The sequence below is a fragment of the Balaenoptera musculus genome, chromosome 6, assembly GCF_009873245.2.
Source record: "Balaenoptera musculus isolate JJ_BM4_2016_0621 chromosome 6, mBalMus1.pri.v3, whole genome shotgun sequence".
NCBI lineage: Eukaryota > Metazoa > Chordata > Mammalia > Artiodactyla > Balaenopteridae > Balaenoptera > Balaenoptera musculus.
Window position 1 is genome coordinate 29,559,447 of NC_045790.1, and position 21,918 is coordinate 29,581,364.

The 21,918-nt window shown below is 43.1% G+C and overlaps 1 protein-coding gene across 1 annotated transcript in view; it reads right to left on the reverse strand.

Moving 5' to 3' along the window:
- Positions 1-21,918, reverse strand: part of LOC118897357 (aminopeptidase O (putative)) — a 380,228-nt gene that overhangs the window by 15,276 nt on the left and 343,034 nt on the right. The window contains exon 14 of the mRNA XM_036856496.1: positions 17,082-17,198. Coding sequence (XP_036712391.1) covers positions 17,082-17,198 — 117 coding nt within the window. The remainder of the gene's footprint in view (positions 1-17,081; positions 17,199-21,918) is intronic.

Consider the following 21,918-nt stretch of genomic DNA (forward strand, 5'->3'; position numbering starts at 1 on the left):
CATGGGTTACTTCCTCTGAGAAACTCTGAAGGGACACCCGTGCTTTCTCTCCATTTCCTCAGGGGCGGACGTGACTGACTCCGGAGGGCCTCACCAAGTCTGCCAAAAAGGTTCGCTCCCTCCTGAAGGGGTTTCCCTACAGCTTTAGTTATCCAATCACCTTATCCTGTCATATACTAGTCACTCTATTCCAGAATACCTGGAGATCCAGGAAATGTCATTCTCCAAAAAAATAAGTACTGGGTATTAAGGATGAAGTGGTGAATAAAACAGACAAGATCCTGCCCTCTTTGAGCTTACAGTTCAATAGAAAGTCTAAGAAAAATCCAGTAAACAGGCAGGAGCAGACTCATGTTAGTGACAAACGCCCTGACAGGAGATAACAGGGTGCAATGAGGGCAACGGGAGTGACCCAGGGATGTAGTCAGGAGACTCCCTAAGAAAGGGCCACTCAAACTAAGAGACAAAGGAAGAAAAGACACCAACTGCTGAACAGGGCAGCCTAAGCTCAGTCGATTTCCAGCCTTACCACATGTTCCATGAAAAAATTCAACCCTCCCTTACCCATTTCTTCTTAGTGGCTATTTCTTCCAATACCTTCCTTACGGAAGCTAGAGGAATGGACTTTAAAAATTAAACCCGAAGACTTAAATGTAAGAGCTAAAACTATAAAACTCTTAGAAGAAGACACAGACATAAATCTTCTAGACATTGGATTAGGCACTGGTTTCCTAGATTTGACACCAAAAGCACAAGCAGAATAAGAAAATACAGGTGAATCGGATGGCTTCAAAATTAAAACTTCTGTGCTTCAAAGGACACTTTCAAGAATGTGAAAAGACAACCTAAGAAAATGAGAGAACATTTTTGCAAATCATATACCTGATAAGGGTCTTGTATCTAAAATATACAAAAAACTATTATAATTCAATAATAAAAAGAAAAACCTGTTTAAAAATGAGCAAAAGATCTGACTAGGCATTTTTCCAAAGATGTATAAATGGCCAATAAACAGATGAAAAGATGCTGACCATAATTAGTTAATAGGGAAATGAAAATCAAAACCACAATGAGAGGGGCCCCATGCAGCATCGATGCCTGGGAGAGGATGCTCTAGAGGCAGGGGTCCCTGTAGGAAGTTGCCACTCCCCTAGGGCACTGCTCCACGCTTCAGCCACCTCCTACCCTGGCTTTCTTTCACCACCACCCACAGTACTTTGTGTCTTGTCACTCCCGAGTCATCTTACCTCCAGTTTTCCAGAAAACAATTTGGATTTTCTTGTAATTCCTGTGCATTTCCAGTACTGCCGACAGAAGTAAACGCATGGATGAACGGGCTGAACAAAAATTCTGGAGGTTGGGAAGTTATGATCAACGCTAAGACCCAGCTCCACCCAATGGTCAGCAAGCTCCAGTGCTGGATGCCCCATGTCAAAGAACTAGCAAGACAGCAACACAACCCCCTCCATTAGCAGAGAGGCTGCTCAAAATCATACTAAGTTCACAGACACCCCAAAACACAACACCAGATGCAGCCCAGCCCACCAGAAAGACAAGATCCAGCCCTACCCTCCAGAACACAGGCACCAGTCCCCTCAACCAGGAAGCCTACATAAGCCACTGAAACAACCTTAACCACTGAGGGCAGACACCAAAAGCAACGGGAACTACGAACCTGCAGCCTGCGAAAAGGAGACCCCAAGCACAGTAAGTTAAGCAAAATGAGAAGACAGAGAAATGTGCAGCAGATGAAGGAGCAAGGTAAAAACCCACCAGACCAAACAAATGAAGAGGAAATAGGCAGTCTACCTGAAAAAGAATTCAGAGTAATAATAGTAAAGATATCCAAAACCTTGGAAGTAGAATGGAGAAAATACAAGAAACGTTTAGCAAGGACCTAGAAAAACTAAAGAGCAAACAATAATGAACAATACAATAAATGAAATTAAAAATTCTCTAGAAGGAATCAGTAGCAGAATAACTGAGGCAGAAGAACAGATGTGACCTGGAAGATAAAATAGTGGAAATAACTACCGCAGAGCAGAATAAAGAAAAAACAATGAAAAGAATTGAGGACAGTCTCAGAGACCTCTGGGACAAGATTAAATGCACCAACTTTTGAATTATAGGGGGCCCAGAAGAAGAAGAGAAAGAGTCTGAGAAAATACTTGAAGAGATTATAGTTGAAAACTTCCCTAACATGGGAAAGGAAACAGTCAATCAAGTCCAGGAAGTGCAGAGAGTCCCATACAGGATAAATCCAAGGAGAAACACGCCAAGACACATATTAATGAAACGATCAAAACTTAAATACAAAGAAAACATATTAAAACCGGCAAGGGAAAAGCAACAAATAACATACAAAGGAATCCCCGTAAGGTTAACAGCTGATCTTTCAGCAGAAACTCTGCAAGCCAGAAGGCAGCAGCAGGACATATTTAAAGTGATGGAAGGGAAAAACCTACAACCAAGATTACTCTACCCAGCAAGGATCTCATTCAGATTCGATGGAGAAATTAAAACCTTTACAGACAAAACAAAAGTTAAGAGAATTCAGCACCACCAAACAAGCTTTACAACAAATGCTAAAGGAACTTCTCTAGGCAGGAAACACAAGAGAAGGAAAAGACCTGCAAAAACAAACCCAAAACAATTAAGAAAATGGTAATACGAACATACATATCAATAATTACCTTAAATGTAAATGGATTACCATTTGGTCTTGTGTCCAACCAAAAGACAGACTGGCTGAATGGATACAAAAACAAGGCCCATATATATGCTGTCTCCAAGAGACCCACTTCAGACCTAGGGACACACACAGACTAAAAGTGAGGGGATGGAAAAAGATATTCCATGCAAATGGAAATCAAAAGAAAGCTGGAGTAGCAATTCTCATATCAGACAAAATAGACTTTAAAGACTATTATAAGAGACAAAGAAGGACACCACATAACGATCAAAGGATCAAACCAAAAAGAGGACATAACACTTGTAAATATTTATGCACCCAACAAACAAGCATCACAATACATAAGGCAAACGATAACAGCCATACAAGAGGAAATTGACAGTAACACAATCATAGTAGGGGACTTTAACACCCCACTTTCACCAATGGACAGATCATCCAAAATGAAAATAAATAAGGAAACACAAGCTTTAAATGATACATTAGACAAGATGGACTTAATTGATATTTATAGGACATTCCATCCAAAAACAACAGAATACACTTTCTTCTCAAGTGCTCATGAGGATTCTCCAGGATAGATCTATCCTATTCTCCAGGACAGATCAAATCTTGGGTCACAAATCAAGCCTTGGTAAATTTAAGAAAACTGAAATCGTATCAAGTATCTTTTCTGACCACAACGCTATGACACTAGGTATCAATTACAGGAAAAATACTGTAAAAAATACAAACGCATGGAGTCTAAACAATACGCTACTAAATAACCAAGAGATCACTGAAGAAATCAAAGAGGAAATCAAAAAATACCTAGGAACAAATGACAATGAAAACACGATGACCCAAAACCTATGGGATGCAGCAAAAGCAGTTCTAAGAGGGAAGTTTATAGCAATACAATCCTACCTCAAGAAACAAGAAAAATCTCAAGTAGACAACCTAACCTTACACCTAAAGCAGTTAGAGAAAGAAGAACAAAATAACCCCCCAAAGTTAGCAGAAGGAAAGAAATCGTAAAGATCAGATCAGAAATAAATGAAAAAGAAATGAAGGAAATGATAGCAAAGATCAATAAAACTAAAAGCTGCTTCTTTGAGAAGATAAACAAAATTGATAAACCATTAGCCAGACTCATCAAGAAAAAAAGGGAGAAGACTCAAATCAACAGAATTAGAAATGAAAAAGGAGAAGTAGCAACTGACACTGCAGAAATACAAAGGATCATGAGAGATTACTGCAAGCAACTCTACGCCAATAAAATGCACAACCTGGAAGGAATGGACACATTCTTAGAAAACCACAACCTTCCGAGACTGAACCAGGAAGAAACAGAAAATATAAACAGACCAATCACAAGCACTGAAATTGAAACTGTGATTAAAAATCTTCCAACAAACAAAAGCCCAGGACCAGATGGCTTCACAGGCAAATTCTATCAAACATTTAGAGAAGAGCTAACACCTATCCTTCTCAAACTCTTCCAAAATATAGCAGAGGGAGGAACACTCCCAAACTCATTCTACGAGGCCACCATCAACCTGATACCAAAACCAGACGAAGATGTCACAAAAAAAAGTAAGCTATAGGCCAATATCACTGAAGAACATAGATGCAAAAATCCTCAACAAATACTAGCAAACAGAATCCAACAGCACATTAAAAGGCTCATACACTATGATCAAGTGTGGTTTATCCCAGGAATGCTAGGATTCTTCAATATATGCAAATCAATCAATGTGATACACCATATTAACAGATTGAAGGAAAAAAACCATATGATCATCTCAACAGATGCAGAAAAAGTTTTTGACAAATATCAACACCCATTTATGATAAAAACCCTCCAGAAAGTAGGCAGAGAGGGAAGCTACCTCAACATAATAATGTCCATATGTGACAAACCCACAGCCCACATCGTCCTCAATGGTGAAAAACTGAAACCATTTCCTCTAAGATCAGGAACAAGACAAGGGTGCCCACTCTCACCACTATTATTCAACATAGTTTTGGAAGTTCTAGCCACAGAAATCAGAGAAGAAAAAGAAATAAAAGGAATCCAAATAGGAAAAGAAGAAGTAAAACTGTCACTGTTTGCAGATGACGTGATACTATACATAGAGAATCCTAAAGATACTACCAGAAAACTAGTAGAGCTAATCAATGAATTTGGTAAAGTAGCAGGATACAAAATTAATGCACAGAAATCTCTGGTATTCCTATACACTAATGAAGAAAAATCTGAAAGAGAAATTAAGGAAACACTCCCATTTACCACTGCAATACAAAGAATAAAATACCTTGGAATAAACCTACCTAAGGAGACAAAAGATCTGTATAAAGGAAACTATAAAACACTGATGAAAGAAATTAAAGATGATACAAACAGATGGAGAGATATACCACGTTCTTAGACTGGAAGAATCAACACTGTGAAAATGACTCTACTACCCAATCTATGGATTCAATGCAATCCCTATGAAACTACCCATGGCTATTTTTCACACAACTAGAACAAAAAATTTCACAATTTGTATGGAAACACAAAAGACCCCGAATAGCCAAAGCAATCCTGAAAAAAGAAAAACAGAGCTGGAGAAATCAGGCTCCCTGACTTCAGACTATACTACAAAGCTACAGTAATCAAGACAGTATGGTACAGTCACAAAAACAGAAATATAGATCAATGGAACAGGATAGAAAGCCCAGAGATAAACCCATGCACATATGGTCACCTTATCTTTGATAAAGGAGGCAAGAATATATAATGGAGAAAAGACAGCCTCTTCAATAAGTGGTGCTGGGAAAACTGGACAGCTACATGGAAAAGAATGAAATTAGAACACTCCCTAACACCATGCACAAAAATAAACTCAAAATGGATTAAAGACCTAAATGTAAGGCCAGACACTCTAAAACTCTTAGAGGAAAACATAGGCAGAACGCTCTATGACATAAATCACAGCAAGATCCTTTTTGACCCACCTCCTAGAGAAATGGAAATAAAAACAAAAATAAACAAATGGGACCTAATGAAACTTAAAAGCTTTTGCACAGCAAAGGAAACCACAAGCAAGATGAAAAGACAACCCTCAGAATGGGAGAAAGTATCTGCAAATGAAGCAACTGACAAAGGATTAATCTCCAAAATATACAAGCGGCTCACACAGCTCAATATCAAAAAAACAAACAACCCAATCCAAAAATGGGCAGAAGACCTAAATAGACATTTATCCCAAGAAGATATACAGAGTACCAACAAACACATGAAAGGATGCTCAACATCACTAACCATTAGAGAAATGAAAATCAAAACTACAATGAGGTATCACCTCACACCGGTGAGAATGGCCATCATCAAAAACTCTACAAACAATAAATGCTGGAGAGGGTGTGGAGAAAAGGGAACCCTCCTGCACTATTGGTGGGAATGTAAATTGATACAGCCACTATGGAGAACAGTATGGAGGCTCCTTAAAAAACTAAAAATAGAACTACCATATGACCCAGCAATCCCACTACTGGGCATATACCCAGAGAACACCATAATTCAAAGAGACATGTACCACAGTGTTCACTGCAGCACTATTTGCAATAGCCAGGACATGGAAGCAACCTAAGTGTCCATCGACAGATGAATGTGGCACATATATACAATGGAATATTTCTCAGCCATAAAAAGAAACGAAATTGAGTTATTTGTAGTGAGGTGGATGGACCTCGATAAAGTCTGTTATACACAGTGAAGTCAGTTAGAAAGAAGAAAACAAATACCATATGCTAATACATATATATGGAATCTAAAAAAAAAAAAAAAAAAAACGTTCTGATGAACCTCGGGGCAGGACAGGAATAAAGACGCAGATGTAGAGAATGGACTTGAGGACATGGGGAGGGGGAAGGGTAAGCTGGGACAAAGTGAGAGAGTGGCATGGACATATATACACTACCAAATGTAAAACAGATAGCTAGTGGGAAGCAGCTGCATAGCACAGGGAGATCAGCTCGGTGCTTTGTGACCACCTAGGGCGGTGGGATAGGGAAGGTGGGAGGGAGATGCAAAAGGGAGGGGATATGGGGATACATTTATACATATAGCTGATTCACTTTGTTATACAGCAGAAACTAACACAACATTGTAAAGCAATTATACTCCAATAAAGATGTTTAAAAACAAAAACCAAAAAAACCCACAATGAGATAGGTCTTCACACCCAGTAGGATGGCTAAAATGAAAGACAGACAATAACAAATAATGACAAGGATGAAGAAACACTGGAACCCCCATACACTGCTGGTAAAGATGTAAAATGGTGCTCTGGAAAACAGTCTGGCAGTTCCTTATAAAGTTAAACAAACTAACCATATAAGCCAGCCAATTCTACTCCTTAGGTTAAGTCCCAAAAGAAGTGAAAATTTACGTCCACACAAAACACTGCAGCCAAATGTTCATAGCAGCATTACACATAACAGCCACAAAATCCAAATGTCTATCAACTGATGAACAGTTAAACAAAAGGGGTTTACCTATACCATCAAAAGTATTTGGAATAAAAAGCAAAGAAGTATTGATATGTGCAAAACATGGATGATTCCTGAAGACAGTATGCTAAGTGAAAAGAAGCCATTCACAAAAGGTATGTGATCCCATTTACATGAAAGTCCAGAGTAAGCAAATCTGTAGACACAGAAAGATTAGTCTGGTTGCCAAGGACTGGAGTGCGGGGGGGGGGGGGGGGGAGATGGGAATGACAACTAAATGGTACAGGGTTTCTTTGGGATCGGATGATGAACACATTCTACAATCGACTGTGGTGATGGTTACACAGCTCTGTGAATACGTACTAAAAACTACTGTTGTGCACTTCGAAATGGGTGAATTGTATGGTATGTGAATTATTTCTCAAAAAACGTTGCTATTAAAAACAACCCTAGAGTCAAGCTGGGGGAGGCGGTTTCAGGAAATGGTACTACTGTACGCAGTCAGTTCCTGAGGAGACAGCCTGCTGTCCTGACAGTGGAGCCGGGGGACAAGCCTGCTCTGGGCTGATGCTGCTGGCTGGCTGCTCTCCCCAGTGCCTGTAGACCTCCACGCTCAGCGTGGTCATCTGCTCCTACCCACAGAGGGGCACGGTCAGTTGGTCCGTGGAACACAATTCCATGTGGTTCAAAGCTGCAGCAAAGCAACATGCAGACCAAGTAGCTTTAAAAATCATTTTCAGTGCCACCCCATAAAGTCTGCTGATCTTTAAATGTCATACCCTGACAAACATACAAAATACCATCATTTGCACATAAACGGGGGTCCTTTCATTTTTTAAAACAATTTGAATTCAGTACAATTGTTTTCTCTTGGCTATCAGGTACCAGCACAAACATTCGCCCATAAGAGGCATAAGCTGCCAGGGAATCCCGTGGGATCTATGGAGCACCACCTCCTCCCTAAAGGGCAGGTTCAGGGACCATACTTAGGCCGCTGACGCTGTGGGAGGCTCCCACAGACTATAGGAATAGCTCATTTTATCTACAGCCTGAAGGTTCCACAGCTTGAAGGCCAGAGAGAGAGCGAACTCTCAAATCCTGGTGTACCATGGAACTAGAGAGCACAGGAGGGTGCACCGGAAAGGCACCAGAGGGAAGAAGAGCAATCTGGAAAGATATTTTGGCAAAAGTGAGCCCTCTATTTTAGGGCACTGAAGGCAAACTTCACATGGGAATATGACTCTATAATTGTGAAAGAAAATGGCACTGGCTCACAGACAACTGTGTGCTTTTTTGGGGTGTGGATTTCAGTACAGAACTCTAATACAAAAATATATAAACTATTGATGGAGGTATAAAGAACCCAGAAACACCAATAAAACCCCACATGTTGATTTTACTCACAACAACATTAAAGACAAAAGGAATAGGAGACGTAGATGGGTTTGGGGCACTATGAAAAGAAGCGCATCAGGGCAATGTTATTTATAACCCAAAAAATGTGTACATCTCCACATCTGTCTGAGAAAATCTGTACAGACTTGCGGGGGGGGGGGGGACATACACAGATGGCAAGAGGTGATAATGCCCCTTAAATCTCCAAATATCTATACAGTAGGACGTGCTGCTAAGTACAGTGGAAGAAAGAATGGCGAAGAATAAGCAACCAGGGACTTTTCTAATAAAGTCTGGCTGAACCTGTAGCTAAAAGCCCGCCATTAAATGCTCTTTCCCTCTTTTATTTAACAGATAAATTCTAAATGTTTCGACTGATTATAATTGTTTACTTAAAAGGTCTTTTTAGAAAAATTAGGCAGATTATGCCAGGAGTGGCTCATTTTTCTTTAAACAAACATCTGATCAGCCACAATGTCCTGTAACAATTCAAGGTAAATAAAACGTGCACGCAGGCCCTGGCCTCAGGAACAAGAGAGGAATACTCATCTAAAAACAAACAAACAAAAAAAACAAAGTCCTTTGTCATTTTAGATCAGTTTTCAAAAATCCTTGTATCACTGTATAAAGCAATGGAGACTTTTTTGTTACAAGGTTTCCACAGAAAAATTCTAGGGGCACTGAACTGAATAACAAAGAAAGAAAACTCCAAGGAAGAAATATCTAGAGATATCTTCCTGACTTTGAAGAAATGTTCTAAAGCAGTGAACGTTTCATAAACCAAATACAACAAAGAAAAAAATACACAAGTATAACTAAAGAATTATATAAGAGCTTTTTATCCCACATTATAAAAGGCACATGTTTTAAAAATCCCAATATGTCTAAGCAACCAAAGAAAATCACCCCAATCCCTTTTATCAGTCCATACCCTGCCCAGCTTTCCAAACTCTACAAATTACAATGCTGTGTCAAAATGACAGCTGCGTTCCTCACCAGCACTGTTTTAGCTTTTTAAAAAATGGATATTAAGTCACACTACTTATAGGTCACATCCTAAAGTTCAGATCCATCAATGTTTGACCCTCTGATTTGCAACCTGAGCTTGACCATGTCAAGGAGCCAAGAAGCCAGACCCCTTGTCCCTGGGAAGAAACTGTGACAAAACGGCCCAATGTTGGATATGGCAGGTGTCAACCTGCCTTTCTGAAAGCTCTCATTCCATCTGGCTCCTTGTATTTTACCCTGGAAAACCACTTTGCTAATTGCACCACACCGTTCCAACCCTTCACAACGGTCTCCTTTTTTTTTTTTTTTTTTTTTTGTCTGCGTTGGGTCTTTGTTGCTGCACAAGGACTTTCTCTAGTTGAGGCGAGTGGGGGCTACTCTTTGTTGCGGTGCACGGGCTTCTCATTGCGGTGACTTCTCTTGTTGCGGAGCACGGGCTCTAGGCGTGCAGGCTTCAGTAGTTGTGGCAAGCGGGCTTCAGTAGTTGTGGCTCACGGGCTCTAGAGCGCAGGCTCAGTAGTTGTGGCCCACGGGCTTAGCTGCTCCACGGCATGTGGGATCTTCCAGGACCAGGGCTCGAACCTGTGTCCCCTGCACCAGCAGGCGGATTCTTAACCACTGCGCCACCAGGGAAGCCCCAACAGTCTCCTTTTTATGTTCAATCTGAAAACCTGCCTCCTGGCGCACTGTTCCACAATGGTGCCTCCTGACACTGCTGGGCAGTGACCTGGGGAAGCCTGGGGATATGCATGACCCCAAGACAGACTACAAAAGGGAAGGAGGGGAGGAAGAGGCGCCCACCAAGGGGGCTGGGGCCGGCGCTCTGGCACTGCTCCTACGCTCGGGCCCTGGTGACCCTGCACAGCCCTGCGGTCCTGCAGGGGCCATGGCGCCAGCCCGGCAGGCTGCCCTCACACACCGCCGTGATGACAGGACCTGATGTCAGCAAGGCTGGTTTCTGCCTTTGTGCTACTTAGATTCTGCATCGAGGTGTACCAAAGGGGAAGGAGGCACCAAGTTCAGCACACTGCGCTTTACTAAATATAAACTGTTGAGCACCCTGAAGTGGCAACAGAGCCCACTGAGGTTACATCTAACCTCTCCTCTAAACTCTTCCTGTGAGGAGCACAAAATAGAAATGTTTTCTTTATTTTGTAGCCAGAATACTACAGAAGAGCAGCCAGGGGAGAAAAGGAGAGTGCTGAGCCCCTGAACGGACGGCAGGGAATGGGCCCTGAACACTGTGCAGAAGACGACGGGCATCATGACCAGAAGGAGTTCTAGCATAAAGGGAATGGGCAGAATCACAGCTACAGGTCAGTCTTAGATTTTAAACATATGATAACCTGACTAAACCTTTATTCTCTGCCCTTCCAGTATGCCTCTCCAGAGGTCGGTTGATAACGGAATCTTCTCAGTTCACAGAAACTATGCTTTTGGCCCAAATGAAATTCAGAAATGAGCATCGGAGCTGTCAGACTTTTGTGGGCCTGCAATCATGCCTTCCACTTGTGGACTTCAAATAAATGCTGTGGTATTTTCTTTTCAAATAAACAATGAGTTCTCTTACTGACAAGTATTAAAATCCACCCCCTCCTTGCATATGTAAAACCCACCAAGGGAGGTGGCCAGTTTACATGGTTTTCAAGGGCTCTTCCACCTGCACCAGAGGAAAGGCAGTGGTGAGGGAAAGGCCTGCAAGGTTGGATGTTCTTCCATTTGCAATCAACCTTGAAAGTGTCCTTTTCAGAGCAGAATGCAGACAGATGCTGGCATGGCTTTCTCTGGGTACTAGTGGTAAAACAGATTTGTCCTCACTCACTCAACCTGTTTCCTTAGATTTACTTGCTACTACTACTTTATTTTGCAATTCCTTCTTTTTCTTCCCTGTGAAACATTTTGTTTTCACCTCCCCCAGGGTTACACTCTTTGGAGCCCTGAGAGAATGCAGCCGGCTCAGGGTGGCCCCCAAATGTAGTTAACCATGTTCTAGCTATTCCACTCTGTATTGTAACCACCAGGCACTTCATTAGATGAGATGAAAAAATTGCCTTTTGTGGTCGGTTGCTGCTTTAGAGCAGTGGTTCTTAACCAAGATGACTTTATCCCCCAGAAGATATTTGGCAATGTCTGGAGACACTTTTGATTGCCCAAACAGGGGTGGGGTGGGGAAGGGAGAGAACTGCTATTGGCATCGCAGGGAAAAAAACGGGGGGTGTGATACATCATCCAATGCACAGGACACCCCACAGCAGAGAATTATCCACTCCAAAATATCTGTAATGCTGAGGTAGACAAACCTTGGTTTAGGGCAAACCACCCTATACCCCACCCCACCGAAAAAGCCGCCAAGACCCCAGATTAAGAAGAACTCTGTGACCAGATGCTCAGGGGCTCCTAACAGTTGGTAGCTTGTACTTCTTGTCTCTCTTTCTCACTGCCAGTCCTGACAGATTGAAGAGACAATACAAAGGTTGTTTGAGCTAAATAAAATTTGACCATTTCACACCAAACGAGAGACTGTGAATCTTATATGACAAGAAATTATGCTAAAACTTCTCCTCATGGTGTTAACAATCCCAGGAAGAGGGGGGTTTATGGCTCCATTTTAATCCTGAGGAGACAGAGGCTCAGGGACGTTGGCCACAAGCCTGAAGGCAGGAAGCTGGTGAGGACTGTGAGATCGTCCTGTTCCACATTTTCCAAACTGTGGGCTGCGACTTGTTAGTGGGTCACAAAATCAATTTGCTGCATCACAATGCACATTTTTAAAGAAAATAAAATAGGAAATAATAGCAAATATAAGAGTAAAAACAGTTTCGTAAAGCCGTTTTTGCCAGTTGGCTGTGGTCAAAAAGGCTGATAGCCAGCAGTCTAGTCCCGGTACTGCTGTGCAGACGAGGAGAAAGGGGCCCGGGAGGGTGGGCAACTTGTAAGTGGCCACCAGCCATTTGGGGACCTGGGACCAAGTCCAGCTTTTTGCTAAGCTGATGCCTCTGCCAGTACCAGGTGCACGGCCTGGGTGTCTAGAGGGGACGGAGACCTGGAAGGGCAGTACCCCTGAGCAAAGACTGGGGCGTGGAGCCAGGGCAAGATGGAGACACTGTGCCCACCCCTTCCCACCCCAACCTAACCCAGGAGGCCTCTTCCTTTCAACCAACAGTACTTTCCCAAATACAGTGAGGGGGAGACCTGGTGCTGGTAGTGGCCTCTCCCAGAAAACTGAATTTCTGGCTCAACCTACCAACTGAAACATCAGAGCAGAGCACGGTACCGTGGGGACCGTTTTGACTAACATCCACCACTCCCATCTGAGCCAGATGAGACAGGGAGTGGCTGCTTCCAAATTTTCTGAAATTTCACCTGAGGGGTGCCCCAGTTTTGAAGTGTTCAACTGTAGTCTGTAGAAATAGTTGCTTCAAGGTCAGTCGTGGGGCTCTTGGGGAAAAAGGTCACAGAGCCAAGTTGAGTGGAGCCTCTCTTCATTAACATAGGAAAGCTATTTTTGAGGCTTAGGAGACCTGGTAAAGCGGGCTGGAAATTCATTATTTTAGAAAAAGGACTCAGAAAATACCTTTTTTTTGAAGAATCAGTTGTTTAACATGTTTTAAAACCTTTTGGGTCTTTATTGGAACCAATAATGCTCGGAAACTGTAGACAATGTATTCCTATGAACTAAGTTTCCCTTTCAGTTCATTTTCTGACCTGGTTAAAGGCAGCCCAGCAATATGGCTAGAGGCTTCTTTGATTCAGGAGGTAAACGATGGTAACTACTCCTGTAGTCAGTGTTACTTTCCAGGCTAAGGAATACAAACGTTCCTCCTCCAAAGCCCCACTTTTCACATGGTGGCAACAAGAGTGGCCAGGCAAGGCACAAAATGGCCTAACATGACATGCATTACTGTACCCAGCTTATTACATCTGTCCTCATGCACTTTTCCTTTAAGATTCTGAACACAAGGTGTCCCTCCCTGCAGGGCAGACTTGTGCATTCACACCACATGTGATGCAGGCACACGGAGGACAAGGGGCGCGTAACATGGAACAGCGTCCCCCTGACACGCAAACAGCTGGCAAAGAACATCACCCGCCTGGTCGCCATGCTCGGAAATCCTGACCAACAGATTGGACATGTTGTGAACACAACCGGAAACACAGAAGCAACACAACTAATACAAATATTGAGCTACACAAAGAGCACCATTAAAATACACTTCCCAGTGAGACAGCACCAGCCCACCCACACACACAGAAGGAGGGAGGGAAGGGACAAGTGAGCACGACAGCAGAGAAGCTAAAGCAACTACTGAACAGAGGGAGCTGATTCACGGCAGCACGGGCTTCTTACACGGTTGAGGCTTCTGGTACATCAAGAACATGCTGCTCTGCCAACAAGAGAGTTAGTTCTGCAGTGCGCTGGGCAATTAGGAGCTTAAACGAGCTACGGAAATAGCAGGCTCACCTTCTCAAAGAGTGACTTCACATCTGTGCTTTCAGGAGAAATGCTAGTCCAAGGAAGAGTAGGGGGAGCCTTTCTTTACCTCCTGGAAATATGAGGAAGTAGCCCCCCGCCCCACCACTGTCCTGAGCACTCCCTGCTGCTGTGCTAGAGACCCCCCCCTGTCCTGGGACTGAAGTCCTTCTGCACAGACACCTAATCCAACACCATGGTCCCAGGGCCTGTGACAGCACCCTGAACAAAGACTTATCAGCACACTCACTCACATTGCTCCTTGTCAGGAAAATACCTCTAGAGCCATTTCCCACAGGGACGCTCCACATACAACCTGCCACTCTCCAGCACACCTTCAGCCATGTTTTGAATGATTGCTATTTATTACATACTTAAAAGCCCTGATACTAACTGAAAGGGACTATCCTTATATGTTTGGTCAAGGAGAAGCACCAAGAATAAAGTCAGAATCCTCATTTTTCCAGCAAATAACAATTCTTTCTCCCATGAAATGTTCTGTCACTTAAAATAAAGGCAGATGGTTAGTCAACGAAATTCCTGCTAATCAGTGTCACAATAAATCACACTTAACTAATAAAGTTTCTAGAACATACCCTGGTTGGCCAAAATCCTGTTGCTTTTCTGGTTCTGAGTGACCTTTCAAGGAAACCTCACAGTGAGATAAGCTGTCAGTGTAACTGACTACATGCCAAGGCCTTAGAGGGCCTGGGAAGGGGGCAAGGCAGTGGCACGTTAGGCCTCAGGGCCTTAAGGCCCTGATCTGGGCCCTACCCACCCCTGACCTCAACCCTGCAGGCCCCAGAGCAGGGGTCAACAAACTCAGAAGGGGGCAGGCCAAATCAGCCCACAACTAGAAGCGGTGTGGACGTTTTAGAAGAGTTTTTAAAAGGAACAACAACAAAAAGAATCATCTTGAGATGTGATAATTATATGAAATTCAAGTTTCAGGGTGCATAAACAGCTTTACTGAAACACAGGCACGTCTGTTCGTTTACATACTGCCTGTGGCAGCTACAACAGCAAAGTTGAACGGTTAGTTGTGACAGAAACCGTATGGCCTGAAATATTAAAATCTGCTCCTTTACAGAAAAAGTTTGCTGACCCCTATCCTCGCGCATGCCACGCTCACACCTTTGCACTTGCTGTCACCTCTGTATGGAAATCACTCCTGGCCCCTTGGCTTTGTATGGCCAACTCCTTCTTGCCCTTAGGTCCTGGCTCAAATGTCACTTTTCTCTTGTGGCCTTTCCTGAACTCTATCTAGAGACACCTAGCTCACTTTCACCTGCAATCTCCTTTGTAGCTCTTATCTGAAACTATCCTGCTCATTTACTTATGAGCTGTCTTTCTAGAAGAATCCAAACTTCCTGAGGGTGACCCCTGCCACTGCTGCATCCCTAGTGACTGGCAGAGTGAGTATTTGTGAACTGCATGAACGCTGACCACGCTAGTTACTCCAACCAGTCAAGCCTCCCTCAGGCCCCAGTCTCTCATAACCAAAGAGCCAAGCCTGAAGAGACTGCTCTGGCTTTGGGCATCAAAATAAAACCTGTTTATATTTCTCGAAGGTTTAAGAAGTTACATGTAACAGCTAAGTTGAGCTGTAAGTTAAGAACACAGTGTGCTTTACGTTTATGCCAACAGGAACGGGGTGGGGGGACCAGGGTCTACCACCTCCCAGCTTCTGGCAAGGAGTGGAGGAGTGACAGGTGCGCAGCACCTGCTTTGATCCTCCGCCTTCGTCTGCCCACGGCCTGTCACTGGGGCCTGGCATTTCAGTGGTATTCAGCTCTGATTAAAGCATAACCTCATGCTTATAAATAGAAACCTCTTTTAAACACTAATTAAAAATAACAAGCCGGCATTTGGAAACTCCTATAAACAAAAATATAAGAGCTGAAATAAACAGCAACAGTTGCACGTCTGATCTATGCTGAGATGGGTAAAAAGCTACACATGTCTTCTCTGGAGTTTTTCAATTAACTCCTGAATTTACATAAGGGTTTTAACATGTATAACAGTGCCCATCTTACCTTTTAAAATCTAATAATGAGCTGGCTTTTCTCGATTTACTCCATTTTAAGAATTGTGAAGTTAATTTTTAATAATATTTTATTTAACCCACCATGTCCAAAATATCATTTTGACACTGTAATCAATAAGAAGAAATTATTGAGACATTTTGCTTCCCCTTTTTATACTATGTCTCCAGTATCTGCTATGCATATTTCACACTTACAGCACGCCTCAATTCAGAACAGCCACATACCAAGTGCTCAATAGCCACATGTGCCTAACGGCTGCCATATTGGACTGTACAGTTTTAAAATATTCATTTATTCTCAACTGAACACAAATCAAACCTACTTGCCTTTAAGGAGTTTTATATAAGAGAGACTGTGTGCTTTTTTACTTAAGATGACTAAATAATTTATTATTTTATATATTTAAAAAACCCTGGAACTCATCTTAGGATTCACACTGCATTCTTCACAATAAGCTAAAAGATATTAAGGACCCCATCATATTGCTTTCCCACAAGCATCCAATTTTGCTTTTCAAACCATGGCTGTTAGATTTAGTTTTCATCTCCTTTACACATGGCTCCTTTCCTGTCCTAACTGAATGCAACCAAGAAGCTCTGGCACATCTCAGCCAAGTTTCCTTAATGTGCAACAGGACGGCACCACCATCACGCACAAGATGACCCACCCAAGTTTATAATTTAAAAACATTCCACCCGCCTGCTCATTCCTTTAGGAGACTTATGTCCATCTTAATGATTTAAGATGAAAGAGGGAAAAACTTAGGACCTCAAAATACCCTGGTAATGACCAGGATCAGAGGCCCCCTGCTGGAGCAAGTGCAACCAGGGAAGCAGTATACTCTTTGCTCAAAGTGCTGCTTTTCACTCGGAAGACACAGCATGGGATGCTGCTTAAAGAGTTCCAACAGTTTGGGATGCAATGGGATCATCATTCTTCACCAACAGTGAGGGCCCACAGTGTAAATTCTGAGGGTGTTCCTGGTTACCTCTGCATCCTGCTCCGAGAGGTGGTACGTCCTCTCAAGTCTTTGTAGAGTTCGGGGATTCATAGTCTTCTGCTCCAAGAGATGCTCCAGAAGCAAGACCAGCTGGTCTGGAAGAAGCTGAGGACAAAACCAAACAGCCTGTGAAAATGCCATTCAGCTTACAAGAAATTAAACCCAAACGTTTAGACCAAAGACAGCAAATCCAGGGTAACCTGGGGACTCCCAGCAGCTGTCTGAAACATGGGAAGACTGGAGACTTTACTAGGGTAAAACCTCAAGGTTTACCTTGTATCCCCAAAGACACTGCATTCTGGGGCCTGATTAAGCCCTGTTCTCCATGGCTTTTCATGTCAGTTCTATATTTAAGAGCAGATCAAAACTGTGTTTACCTTGTTTATTGTTTTAGGTTGTACACCATGAATTTTTTTTAAGGTGTACAACATGACTTAAATGTACACATACACTGTGAATGATAAAAAACTGTGCTTATCTTAATAAAACATTATCATGGTTTTATTAGATCTTTTTCTCTACAGCATGCATATGCCAAAAAAGGTCATTTAGCCTAGACAAATACTCAAGAAACCTTCTGATCTTAGGTAAACACATGGAAGTTTAATAGAAATAAGCAACTTTCAGATTTCCTTCTTTAGCATGTGTCTTGCAAATGTACACCAAGAAATAAAGAGCATGTAATGAAACTAGAACCATGTTTCACAATCCCTCCATTATAAAAACTGTAAGTTTATTATTCCATTAAAAAGAAGGTTGTATGTGTGAGTATACACACACACACACACACACACACACACACACACAACCACACAAGGTCACTCAGATCCCTGAGTTTTCATACAGGGTAAGTAAAAATGGTATTACCACTTAAGGGCAAAGAGAGGAAGATGTTTTTATATGGTTCAAAAAGAACACAAACTAATCTGTGAACAAACAATACTTGTGAAATCCAAGAACTTAAAATATCTGTCTTATTCACTCTTGTACCGCAGTGCCTAGATCAGCCTCTAGCATGGAGCAGCACACAAACTGTTAACAGAAGAAAAAAAATCAATTGAAGATACATCTTGTAGGAACCAAAATGTATTTATTCTAAAATGAAGGTTTTAAAATAATTACTATGAATTCCACTATTCTCGACATTTAGCTTTGCTCCATTCCTGATTCTGCCCAGGCAATCCTTGTCAACTAACCCAAATTTACAGTTCTGGAAGTCAATACTAGAGCAACAGAATATTCATAAGAACACCTGGATTTTAATCCCCATTTTATTACTCTAAAAGAAATTTCAAAAATTATTGGCTTCTCCCCTCTCTTTACCTTTCAGCCCCCAAGTGTGCACTGCACCTTTGCCTCCCCCTCCATTCAGACACACACTCTTCCAAAATGCGCTTGCAGGAAAACCCAGCAGAGACCGCATGCATGAAATTCACCACGTAATTCCACAAAGAAAGCATTTCTTATCTTTTCTCACCTCACCTTTCTAAGGTCTAATTAAACCGCCACTTCCCTCTAGACAGACAGACACAAATGCACAACACTTGATTCTTGGGTATTTTCATTTCATAACATCACTCCATCCACTACAGAGTCATGCTGTGGATCCTCTCTCAGGCTGACAGGAGAAACAAGGTGCTTCAGCAAAACCAGAGGGTTACGATTCAGCACTGACCTGTGAGGTTATATATGAGAACACTTAATTTCCTTCCATTAGAACTACTGTGTTTTTAAGATGCTTTAAAGATATCAAACTACTATATACTAGTACAAAAATGCCATTTTTCCATTTTCTACAGTTTTAGACACATGAGGCTACTTTTATGATATTAAAAGAAATTTGCTGTTTTATAAAACAGACCAACTTCAGAACCACCAGCTTCTGGGGAGCACGCATGCCCTTGTATACCATCCGCACCATGAGCACTTGGCAGGCAGGCACTCGTGGCTGCCGGCAGAGGGAGGGGTCTTACCCAGCCTCTGGCATTCCTGACCAGGCAGCAGAGCTGACACTTTGTTCTCAGCCTTTCTTGTGGCCCCTCTTATTGTAGTTCCATCTTCTCAGCTCGGCCCAGCTGGGCCTGGCACCCAGGCTCCCCCTGCCCTCCTTCCCATCCATCTCACCCTGCAGCCTCCCTCTCTGGATCTTCCTTCCCTATGTTCCAAGAGGGGCCCCTTCTCTGGTGGAGGCTAAGCCTTCAGCCCCAGCCCTGAGTGTGCCCCTCATTCTCCCCTAAGGCCACTCTCCCTGATTGCCCTCTTGCATTTGAACCCTTCTCATGGAGTCTACCCTTTCTCCTCAAAATGGTCTCTCCCCACCTGCCCCACTACATCCCTTTCCAAAGTGTGCTCCCACGTGGCCCCCACCCTGTGGCGGCCTGGCCGGCCTAGGTGCCCGTCCAGCAGCAGCCCATCTGTCTGTACAGGGGCAGGGGAGGGGAGGGGAGGGTCCCAGATTGGGTCAGAATGGCTAGCCAGCCCTGCATCCCCATGGGCATGCTCAAAACCGGTCAGCAGTGCTTCTACAGGCAGCCAATCCAGGGCAGCAACAGCTACGCAAGAAGACCGCTTCTGGGGAAGGGCCCAGCCTGATACCGCACAGAACACCCATGGGCTGCGGGTGGCGGCCTTATTCTCTAACTAAGTGCAGCAGAACAAGCCCGGCCAATTTGCAGAACTGCAGAGAAGGGAAGAGTAGAAAGAAGAGCATCTCCCTATCACGTGCCTGCGCTTACAAAGAGGCCTATTGTTAGAACCCAAGCTTAGGATTTGGTTTAAACTAGAGAGACCCAGGGAGGAAAGAAACCCTGAGTAAGACGACTAGCTTGGTCCTCAACTTACCCCAGCTGGGTTTGACCAATAAACTCCTGTTTAAAGTCAGAGAATTGCTAACATGGGAACCTATCAAAATATCTGGATTCACACTTTTGTATCTCTCGCAGTTTTCTTCTAAGCAAAAAGTTCATACACACCTGCACAGAGAAACAGAACCAGAAGGATCACTGAAAGTTTTTGTCCTCTCCTCATTTTATGCAATGGAAAAATATCTAAAGCCAAGCCCCCTGACTTAAGATGGGCAGCCGAGCTGGAAGGGAGGGAGTCAAGCCTTTGCGGTTCTTTGTTAAGTTTAATTTACTTCAATTGGAGAAAGGCAAAGAACAAGCATGCACACACCCCACCAGCTCTCCCTCCTCCTTCACTAAGGTGCCTGGCGGCTGCTTCAAGAACTGGCTTGCTCAGAGGTGGGCAGGGGCACCAAGAACCAGCACAGAGGCTGAGAACATTCCTCCATGATGCTGAGAGGTCTTCAGAATGGACTTGTGTAAATGACTCTCCATCGTAAAACAACCTGTAGCCATCTGGCTTTCAACTGTAATTCTTCCAATTTGGTGGGGATGGGCGTGGGGGGGGGGGGGCTTGTACTTCAAATCGGTGATCAAATGCTATTTTAGTGCACAGACAATAAAATTCAGTATCTCTCACTCACAAATGAGTAAGTAAACATTACATAATTTTTACATGAGATTACAGACCTTGAAAAAGAGAATACTGAAGCAAAAATGTGGTAAGCAGCTTGCTTTAATACAGCATATTTCTCTTTGTAAAATAAACACTTACTCCCTATAAAGCCACCCTAAAATGAAAAAGAAATACTAAGTAATAAACCAAAATGTTCACAAAGCAACTGAGAGATATCATACACCAGCAAAAGTGTTCAGACACAGTGCCGGGTGCCACCCGCCCTGGCAGCAAGCACAGGGGCGTTGGGAAATGCTCTGTGGGTCACTCCACTCCCACCCATGTAGAAATCAAATTAAATTTCACATGACTTCTAGGCCCACTGTATTTAATACAGCAGTATGGGGCGGTGGGGTGGAGACAGACACGGCTTTAGTCACAGCATGGAGTGATTAAGAAAAATAAAGCACATGCTTCAGAGCATTATCTCCTGAGAAAGCAGCTCCTTCCAACATTAGAAAAAGAACCTGCCTTTATTTCTGAGGGTCTAGTAGTGCTCACACCCACAGTTCAACAGTGGTAGGAAGAGCAAGTTCTTTCCTTTGCACAAACTAGGAACTCACGATGAGGTTATTATTTTTTCCATATGGAAACCAGCTCGGTATTTTTAAGATGCATCTGCCTCAGAAACTTAGACAAAATAAGAGTGGGGTGCCAAAGTCACGTGGGCACTTGAAATAGAGAACTTCACAACACTGGAAAACTTACTCGAACACAAAAAATGAAACACCAAAGGAGGTCAATACATTGAGATTTGTTAAAAATTCTGGAAGTCTGTGTTCTTGCTCTAAACATGGAGGATTCCATGGCTGCTAATTACCCAGAAATGCACAAAGAGAAAAAAAGTCTACCTCGTAATTTTTCCCAGTCAGCCTAAGGGTTGAGGCAAGCTTCACAAGTTTGAACAGTTCTAAAGAGTTCTTATACAGGCTCTTGGAAAGAAAATATGGATTTTCCAAACGCACCCTCCTAGTCTACAAGTAGCACAAAGAAAACGAACCTTGACTCTTCCAGAAGCCTAGAAACCTCTTTCTACTGTCACGGGGGCATCACTCACTCCTGGCTCCCTGAAGACCAACCACACAACTGAGGTCCTCCACCACTTCTTCTATAAGCAGGACTCCGAAAGGGCCAGCTAGGCTCCTAGATCAGAAAGTGCCCCGTACACATCTCACTACTGACCTTCCACAGGCAGGACCAACACAGGGAACCCGGGGCCCGCGAACATCCACGTCCACTGCCCGCACCCCTCCAAAAGCAAAGGAGGGCACCTCCCCTCACAGGCCAGCTGGCACGCTGCAGCCAC